Genomic DNA, 10,122 nt, shown 5'->3' on the forward strand with positions numbered 1-10,122 from the left:
AGACAATTATATGGATAATGAACTGCTTTTGTTTCACTGCAAACTTGCACATCCTTCAATCACAGTCATCTGTAGCTGTGTAATACAGCTGCTTGAGTAATACATTAATGTACAACATGTTACCTGTTATTAATCAAGCCAGAAGATAATTGAAAACCAAATGTTTAATCAAGCTGTGAAATAAATAAAAACATGGGATAATACAGGTTAATCCATGGAATCATCCTAGTTCTGCCAATAGCACTGAGGTAATCCAGCTTCCTGTGGAAGAATTAAGAGATCTCCTTTGGAATGACAACAAACATAGTATCTACAGTATAATAATAAAACAAAATTCAAAATGTTCAGTTCAGAGATCAAGAAATAATGATTAAAAAGGGGAATGGCTGCTAGTAGACCCACTGAAATAATTATACTCAGAGTTAAAAACATGTGCTCCATCTCTTCCAAAGTCTTAATTAAATATAAGATAGCAACTAACACATTTTTGGTTGATGAGACTTTGCTACTAGGTAACACAACAGCAGCATAATTGAGCAATGACCAATATATTTCAAAGTAGAAGCCTCAATGACAAACACTATTTTTAATGAACTAACCAATTTAAGACATATACTGTATGTTCTAGTAGAATATACTGTTGCCTCTGGAAATGTCCAGATCAGAAATGACCTAAAACCATTAACACTTAAGACAGTTGTGTGGAGGTACTATTACAGAAAACAACACAACAGAAATAAACTACAACAAAGTTATTATCCACCTCATTTGATAGGCTAGCTAGTACAGTAGGCTACACCTTTATCTACCTGGTGCTATTCTACACAGGTTTTAGCCAGTAGTTCTTTGGGGTCTGGGGTATTGCTTGACAACACATCACACAGATTGATAAGTGGATAGACAGTTATGAAACACTAAAGGGTTCAATGCCTGGTGATTAAAGGATGAAACCACTCAGAGAGAAAAATGTAAGATTGGTAAGTTATTCAGGAATGTGATGTGATAAAGTTCCAGGAGTAGTGAGGGAGATGATGATGATTAGTAGAGGGGAGGGGATTAGCGAAGGTCGCTCTCCTCATCCTGTATTTGTTTCTTTATCCTAAGTAACATAGTAGTGTTCCACTGATCCAATCTTGAGATGGAGTCAAAGTCCTTCACCTGTTAAGAGAAGTAGAAATGGTTTAATAGACAAACATAATTCAGTTATCATGGGAATGGCAAGTATAAGAAAAACCTACCGCATCAGTGAATGCGTCAACATCCTGCTCCTCATATGCATCTAGAAGTTTCTGTTAAAATAAGCATAAGACATGTATTGTAGACAATACAACACTCAGGAAATGCCATGTTTTATTTTAGGTTTCTACTACAAATAACCATAAATGTTATATTCAGTATCCACTCAGATAAAAAGCCATTTAAAGAGCTGTTTAACTTTGAAACACAGACTTACCTTAACCAGTTTGCACTCTCTAGCGTCTGAGAAGGCTGGAAACATATCCTCATATCTCTGTACAGACAGCTATTGGTAGAGAAGAGATATGAACAGGTTCAAAACTAGTACATAGAGGCTGTGTGATGTAGGTATACAGAAATAAAAAGCTCACCCTTGCATTAAGCATGTCCACACAGAAGTGACAAAGAGCTGCTTTGAAGAAGTGGTCTTTAGCGCCATACTTCAACAGGACACTGTCCATTGCATATGTTCCGATCTAGGAATTACACAAAACAATCTCATAATGAGGTAATTGGGAAAGCCCACTAAGTTAATTGGTGACTTAAATCACCATAATATACAGTGCATTCTGAAAGTATTCCGACCCCTTGACTTTTTCCACATTTTGTTACGTTACAGCCTTTGCATTTTATGGGCTCCTAACCAAAATGGGCTATTTCTGTATTTTCACATTGTTTGTAACTCATTTTGTACATAAATGTTGATGCTGCCATCTATTATGACAGAAAAGAGCTTCTAGACATCAATTACTCACCTCGAACTGGACAAAGATAATTTTCTTGTCAAGACAAGGCCCAAATTCCCCTCATCCAACAGTGTGAAGAAAAGATAGAGGAAAAGGGGGAGGAGGGCAGGGTGCCTTGTAAGAATTCACAGACGAGTGGGTAAACCACCACTTCCCTCCGTATTATTGGCCAACATTCCATCATTGGAAAACAATCTGGGCGATATACAATTAAGACTATCCTACCAACCGGACATTACATAAAAGTAAAATATGAAGTGTCACCGAGACGTGGCTGAACGACGACATCATCAGGACAGAGCTTATACGCTACCGGTCAAAAGTTTTAGAACACCTACTCATTCATGGGTTTTTCTTGATTTTTACTATTTTCTACAAATGTGGAATAATTGTGAAGACATCAAAACTATGAAATCATGTAGTAACCAAAAAGAAGTGTTAAATAAATTAAAATATATTTTATATTCGAGATTCTTCAAATAGCCACCCTTAGCATTCTCTCAACAAGCTTCACCTGGAATACTTTTCCAACAGTTTTGGAGTTCCCACAAATGCTGAGCACTTGTTGTCTGCTTTTCCTTAACTCTGCAGTCCGACTCATTCCAAACAAAGCATCTCAATTTGGTTGAGGTCAGGGAATTGTGGAGGCCAGGTCATCTGATGCAGCACTCAATCACTCTCCTTCTTGGTAAAATAGCCCTTACACAGCCTGGAGGTGAGTTGGGTCATTGTCCTGTTGAAAAATGGATGATAGTACCACTAAGCCCAAAGCGGATGGCGTGTCGCTGCAGAATGATGTGGTAGCCATGCTGGTTAAGCGTGCCTTGAATTCTAAATAAATCACAGACCGTGTCACCAGCAAAGCACCCCCACACCATAACACCACCTCCTCCTCCATGCTTAAGGGTGGGAACCACACATGCGGAGATCATTCGTTCACCCACACCGTCTCACAAAGACACAGCAATTGGAACTAAAAATCTCCAACTTGGATTCTAGACCAAAAGGACAGATTTCCACCAATCTAAATGTCCATTGCTCGTAATACTTGGCCCAAGCAAGTCTTTCCTTCTTATTGGTGTCTTTTAGTAGTGGTTTCTTTGCAGTAATTTGACCATGAAGGCCTAATTCACATGGTGAGATGTGTCTGTTACTTGAACTCTGAAGCATTTATTTGGGCTGCAATTTCTGAGGCTGGTAACTCCAACTAACTTATCCCATGCTGCAGAGGTAATTCTGGGTCTTCCATTCCTGTGGCAGTCCTCATGAGAGCCAGTTTCATCATAGCGCTTGATAGTTTTTGCGACAGAAACTTTCAAAGGAATGATGGACTGTCGTTTCTCTTCGCTTATTTGAGATGTTCTTGCCATAATATGGACCTGGTATTTTACCAAATAGGGCTATCTTCTGTATACCACCCCTACCTTGTCACAACACAACTGATTGGGTCAGACTCATTAAGAAGGAAAGCAATTCCACAAATGAACTTTTAAGAAGGCACACCTGTTAATTGAAATGCATTCCAGGTGGCTACCTCATGAAGCTGGTTGAGAGAAATGCCAAGAGTGTGCAAAGCTGTCATCAAGGCAAAGGGTGGCTATTTAAAGAATATCAAAATGATTTGATTAACACTTTTTTGGTTACAACATGATTCCATATGTGTTATTTCATATTTTTGATGTCTTCACAATTATTCTACAATGTAGAAAATAGTCAAATAAAGAAAATCCCTTGAATGAAAAATACCTCATGATAAGTTGTAGACCACACCATCTACCAAGAGAGTTCCTATCTATATTATTCGTAGCCATCTTAACCACCACAAACCGATGGTGGCACTAAGACTGCACTCAACGAGCTGTATAAGGCAATAAGCAAACAAGAAAATGCTCATCCAGAAGTGGCGCTCCTAGCGGCTGGGGACTTTAATGCAGGCAAACTTAAATCGGTTTTACCTCATTTCTACCAGCATGTCACATGTGCAGCCAGAGGGAAAAAAAAAAAACTCTAGAACACCTTTACTCCACAAATAGACACATACAAAACTCTCCCTTGCCCTCCATTTGGCAAATCTGACCATAATCCTATCCTCCTGATTCCTACTTACGAGCAAAAACTAAAGCAGGAATTGCCAGTGACTCACTCAAAAATGGAAGTGGTCGGATGATGCGGATTCTACGCTACAGGACTGTTTTGCTAGCACAGACTGGAATATGTTCCAGGATTCATCCAATGGCATTGAGGAATATACCACCTCAGTCACCGGCTTCGTCAATAAGTGCATCGACATTGTCCACACAGTGACTGTACTACATACATGTCCCAACCAGAAGCAATGGATTACAGACAACATCTGCACCGAGCTGAAGGCTAGAGCTGCCGCTTTCAAGGAGCGGGACACTAATCCGGACGCTTATAAAGAAATCCCAAAATACCCTCAGACGAACCATCAAACAGGCAAAGTGTCAACACAGGACTAAGATTGAATCCTACTACAATGGCTCTGACGCTCATCGGATGTGGCAGGGCTTGAAAAATATTACGGACTACAAAGGGAAACCCATCAGCGAGCTGCCCAGTGCTGCGAGCCTACCAGACAAGCCAAATGCCTTGTTTTGCTCGCTTCGAGGCAAGCAACACTGAGGCATGCATGAGAGCACCAGATGTTCCAGAAGACTGTGTAATCACGCTCTCCGTGGCCGATGTGAGTAAGACCTTTAAACAGGTCATCATTCACAAAGCCGAGGGCCAGATGGATTACCAGGATGTGTATTCAAAGCATGCGTGGACCAACTGGCAAGTTTCCTCACTGACATTTTCAACCTCTCCCTGTCTAAGTCTGTAATACCTACATGTTTCAAACAGACCACCATAATCCCTGTACCCAAGAAAGCAAAGGTAACCTGCTTAAATTATTACCGCCAGTAGCACTCAAGTCGGTAGCCATGAAGTGCTTTGAAAGGCTGGTCATGGCTCACATCAACACCATCATGCTGGAAACACTAGACCCACTCCAATTCGCATACTGCCCTAACAGATCCACAGATGATGCCAGCTCTATTGCACTTCACACTGCCCTTTCCCACCTGCACAAAAGGAATACCCATGTGAGAATGCTTTTCATTGACTACAGCTCAACACCATTGTGCCCACAAAGATAGATCATCATTAAGCAAAGGACCCTGGGACTAAGCACCTCCCTCTGCAACTGGATCTTGGACTTCCTGATGGGCTGCCCCCAGGTGGTAAGGGTAGGCAACAACACATCTGCCACACTAATCCTCAACAATGGGGCCCCTCAGGGGTGGGTGCTTAGTCCCCTCCTGTACGCCCTGTTCACCCACGACTGTGTGGCCAAGCACGACACCATCATTGGAACACCATCATTAAGTTTGCTGACAACACAACAGTGGTAGGCCTGATCACCGACCATGATGAGACAGCCTATAGGGAGGAAGTCAGACAACAACCTCTCCCTCAATGTGAGCAAGATAAAGGAGCTGAACATGGAAAAGGAGGGCCGAACAAGCCCCCATTAACATCGACAGGGCTGAAGTGGAGTGGGTCGAGAATTTCAAGTTCCTTAGTGTCCACATCACCAATGAACTATCAAGGTCCAAACACACCAAGACAGTCGTGAAGAGGGCACAACAACACCTTTTCTCCCTCAGGAGACTGAAAAGATTTGGCATGGGTTCCCAGATCCTCAAAAAGTTCTACAGCTGCACCATCGAGAGCATCCTGTCCATTTCTATCACCGCCTGTATGGCAACTGCTCGGCATCTGACCGTAAGGCGCTAGAGGGTAGTAGGTACAGCCCAGTAAATCATTGGGGCCAAGATTCCTGACATCCAGGACCTATATACTAGGCGGTGTCAGAGGAAGGCCCAAAATATTGTAAGATTCCAGTCACCAGTCAGACTCTTCTCTCTGCTACCGGAGAGCCAAATCTAGGACCAAAAGGCTTCTTAACAGCTTCTACCCCCAAGCCATAAGACTGCTGAACAATTCAATCAAATGGCCACCCAGACTATTTACACTGAGACCCCCCCCTCTTTGTTTTTACACTGCTGCTACTCACTTTTTATTATCTATGCATAGTCACTTTACAAATTACCTCAACTAAATTGTACCCCCGCATATAGCCTCAATATTGTTATGTAATTTTCTTGTGCTACTTTATTTTTATTTATTTTTGAAAATTCACTTTAGTTTATTTAGTAAATATTTTCTTAACTCTATTTCTTGAACTGCATTGTTAGTTAAGGGCTTGTAAGTAAGCATTTCACGGTAAGGTTGTATTCACTGCATATAACAAATACAATTTGATTTGATCTTGTTTCTCATGGTGAGTGTCCTTTAGGTGCCTTTTGGCAAACTCCAAGCGGACTGTCATGTGCCTTTTACTGAGGAGTGGTTTCCGTCTGGCCACTACCATAAAGGTGGAGTAGTGCAGAGATGGTTGTCCTTCTGGAAGGTTCTCCCATCTCCACAGAGGAACTCTGGAGCTCTGTCAGACCAAGACCATTCTCCCACAATTGCTCAGTTTTCCCGGGCGGCCAGCTCTAGGGAGATTCCTGGTGGTTACAAACTTCTTCCATTTAAGAATGATGGGAGCCACTGTGTTCTTGGGGGCCTTCAATACTGCAGAAATATTTTGCTACCCTTCTCCAGATCTGTGCCATGACACAATCCTCTCTCAGAGCTCTACAGACAAATCCTTTGACCTCATGGCTTGGTCTTTGCTCTGACATGCAATGTCATCTGTGGGACTCTACATAGACAGGTGTGTGCCTTTCCAAATCATGACCAATCAATTGAATTTACCACAGGTGGACTCCATTCAAGTTGTTGAAACATCTCAAGGATGATCAATGGAAACAGGATGCACCCGAGCTCAATTTCAAGTCTCATAGCAAAGAGTCTGAATACTTATGTAAATAAAGTATTTCTAAAAACCTGTTTTCACTTTGTTATTATGGGGTATGGTGTGTAGATTGATGAGGGGGAAAAACAATTCAATACGTTTTCAAATAAGGCTGTAACGCAACAAAATGTGGAAAAAAAGTCAAGGGGTCTGAATACTTTCTGAATGCAATGTACATGAGTTAATACACACCTGTTCATAAATGTCAATGGCTTTCTGGTACTGTTCCAGTTGGGCAGTGTAGGTGGCAACTTTCAAAAGGCATTTATTTGCAGCACTACAATTAGATTGGCAAGTAAATCATCAGTTCAAAAGACATTTACACAACACCAAGAGAAAGGTATGAAAATTAGGATGGAATACACCAGTAAATCCCATAAGGGATTATGCAAGAAGGTTAAAATACCTCTTTGACTCTTCCCCTTTGTAGTAATCTGCTGCCTGTTCATAGTGACAAATGGCCTGTGGATAAAAAATAAAAAAATAAAATCACATTTACTTTCCCTGGCCTCTCAACGATATCAAAGGCTGAAATATGTGCGAAAGATCTATGAAAACAGTACATCCAGGCTATATCACAACCGGCCGTGACTGGGAGTCCCAAAGGTCAGCGCACAATTGGCCCAGTGTCATCCGGGTTTGGCCGGTGTGGGCTGTCATTGAAAATAAGAATTTGTTCTTAACTGACTTGCCTAGTTAAATAAAGGTTAAATAAATTTAAAAAATATATATAAAATAGATTACAGGATACCACATTCTCTATTAGGCTCTTATGAGTGACTGGCCTTATCAACATCTAATAGCTCACTCTCGTAGATCTCAGCAATAGATATGTGGTGTTTGGCTGCGATGGTGAAACGGCCCTGCAGACAAGAAGAAGTGAAATAATAATCAACACACCATACAACTAGTGCTCCTGAACACTAGGCACAATTGTCTATCATTGAGCAGGCTTGAGATGTACTTCTTTATTATTACACTGTGTAGTGAATGCAGAAATACTCCCAGCTTCTCACCATGTCTGTGTAAATTTCAATGGCTTGGTTCAGGCAGTTGATGGCTTCTGTGGAGATACAAAGTACATTCAATTAGAAACCCAGTTACATTATACTAGGGCATATACAGTGGCATACATTTTTCAACCCTTGAGAATATAATAACATTTATGCATGTCTGTCCCATAACCCCAATAATCTTGATAATGCAACTGTAATCTTTTTTCAGGGTGTAAAGTAAAATGGGATGTACCCTGTGGGTCTGTTTTTTTGAAAGCATTGCCTGCATCAAGGAAATTGATGGCTCCATCTAGTTTGTTGTCCATCTGCAGATGAAGGTGTGCTGCTTGAGAGAATGCGTTGCCAGCAGCTGGAACAAAATATGAACCAAGATATTATGTTGGTTGCACCCCACACCCCTTGCAGTTCTAAATGTCCACTATTCAATTCTAACCAAATCTTACCACTCCAATTCTTGGCCATTTTGAACATGTTTGCTGCCCTCACATATATGTCACAGGCTTCCTCATACTTGCGGGATGAACCTCTGGAGAAAAAGACAGAAAATGTTATTTAGACCTTATACTACATATCACTATTAAAACATGTTGGTCATGACAATGAAGGAACAAGACAAAAAAAGGTGTTCCGGATATTTTTTCCCATCCAATTGGAGACAGATTTTTATGCAAATATTCAAAAATCCGTTTAAAAACAATATGAACATTTTCCCAACAGAGATGTTCCCGTCAAATTGACTTGTTGCGTATACAAGTCTGTGCGTGATGACGTAGTGCACATAAAATATATTTTGCAGTTAAATTCCCATGTACTGAATAAAAAATACAAGTTAAATGGGTTTCCAAACAATATTGCCATATATAGCGAGTGTGCCAACTCTGGTATTGGCACGTGTTTCTAACCAACAGCACTGTTGGCTAGAGTGCACATATAGCCTACATGATATTATTATTATGGACAAAAGATCGAGACTATTTATGTTTGTCAAATGGCAGCCAAACATCGATTATAGCGTCACCAGAATAAGACCCTCGATAGCGCTGTGGGATAGAGCGCATTTGCCAATAGCAGACTATATAAAGCAAAAAAAAAGTGTGATATATCCATCAGTAGAGTGGAAAATGCGATGGAAACCCATTTAACGTGTTTTATTCCGTACATGGGAATTTAACTGCAAAATGTATTTTATTTGCACTACGTCATCGCGCACAGTATTTTATCTGCAACAAGTCCAATTTAATGGAAACATCTCTGTTGGGAAAATGCACATAGTTTTTAACGCAGATTTTTCAATAGTAGCATGAAAATCTGTTGCCAATTGGATGTTAACAAAGTTTATGATTAAGAAAGCAGAGGGGGCAAATTATGGGATATTCTCGATATTTTAACTTTCCTTAAAATCAATCTCAAATCCTTTTTTGAAATTGATTGTAAAGGAAAGGAATGTAAGGAATGTTGATGCTAATTTCCTCGTTTGATTCCAAAAACTAGAGAAATATATAGGAAATAAAATAAAATCATAATAATATATACGCAGACTATTAAGTATGTAATAAAGAGAATTCAAAAAGAGAAGCAAAAAAAGAGATAATGCAAAACTACTAACTCATGAAACAGAAAAGGAACAGAGGTGTTGTTGTTGTCATCTTGTTTAAAAACATTTTGGGGGAGGCAAAAAGGAGTTGGCTAAACCACTTAACAGGTGGAGCCAGCAAAGTGACATGACAACACTGTCAGTAGACCACAGTTGAATAGGGAATCTGAGGAGACTGTGGCTAAACATTTGGTGTTAGTTAGTTAACGTTATCGTCACTGTACATAACGTTATTATTTTAGTCATTTTTATTGTGTTTCGCAGCTACATGCTTTCTTGTTAAAATACATGATCTGGAACAAGTAGCGAACGTTAGCTAATACAAAACAAACACGCTAACGATAGCTAATAAAGGTTGGCTAGGCCAGTTTGAGTTTACCCGAACAACGTCCCAAATCCTCGTGAGGATTTCATCTTTTTATCAGCCTCGGCCATGAGAGTCAAAGCCTCCTTCTCTTTCCCGGAATTATCCATCTTTTTAAAACAAATTATTATTCGTGAGCTCTGAAAATCGTACGTGGTGTCCACTGCAGAAAACAGTAAACTCAGTCAAATGTATTTATGTTTAACTACGCGTCACGTCACACTGAAACCGGAAGTGTA

General features: G+C 40.3%; 1 protein-coding gene across 2 annotated transcripts; it reads right to left on the minus strand.

Moving 5' to 3' along the window:
• Positions 1–146: 146 nt before the first annotated feature.
• On the minus strand, positions 147–10,120 carry napaa (N-ethylmaleimide-sensitive factor attachment protein, alpha a). 2 transcript variants are annotated; one of them, XM_024397906.2, is made up of 11 exons: positions 9,899–10,119; positions 8,369–8,451; positions 8,158–8,274; positions 7,926–7,972; positions 7,695–7,772; positions 7,316–7,371; positions 7,102–7,186; positions 1,608–1,712; positions 1,454–1,522; positions 1,239–1,289; positions 147–1,158 (listed from the first exon to the last, which is right to left on the minus strand). In XM_024397906.2, exons 1-11 carry the CDS (start codon positions 9,991–9,993, stop codon positions 1,057–1,059), a joined length of 888 nt encoding a protein of 295 aa, XP_024253674.1. In that variant the 5' UTR covers positions 9,994–10,119; the 3' UTR covers positions 147–1,056. The 2 variants fall into 2 exon arrangements, with proteins under 2 accessions (XP_024253674.1, XP_024253675.1); XM_024397907.2 differs by lacking the exon at positions 1,608–1,712 and having other exon boundaries at positions 9,899–10,120.
• Between the last annotated feature and the right edge of the window lie 2 nt (positions 10,121–10,122).

The sequence above is a fragment of the Oncorhynchus tshawytscha genome, linkage group LG33, assembly GCF_018296145.1.
Source record: "Oncorhynchus tshawytscha isolate Ot180627B linkage group LG33, Otsh_v2.0, whole genome shotgun sequence".
NCBI classification, from domain to species: Eukaryota; Metazoa; Chordata; class Actinopteri; order Salmoniformes; family Salmonidae; genus Oncorhynchus; species Oncorhynchus tshawytscha.

What these genes read in the sequence shown, in the direction of transcription:
- napaa (XM_024397906.2), bottom strand. Translation starts at nt 9,993, where the DNA reads ATGGATAATTCCGGGAAAGAGAAGGAGGCTTTGACTCTCATGGCCGAG. An exon ending in AATGGCCAAGAATTGGAGTG is followed by an intron (nt 8,275 to 8,368) that starts GTAAGATTTGGT and finishes ATTTTGTTCCAG; the next exon opens with CTGCTGGCAACGCATTCTCT. An exon ending in CAAAAAAACAGACCCACAGG is followed by an intron (nt 7,973 to 8,157) that starts GTACATCCCATT and finishes GTATCTCCACAG; the next exon opens with AAGCCATCAACTGCCTGAAC.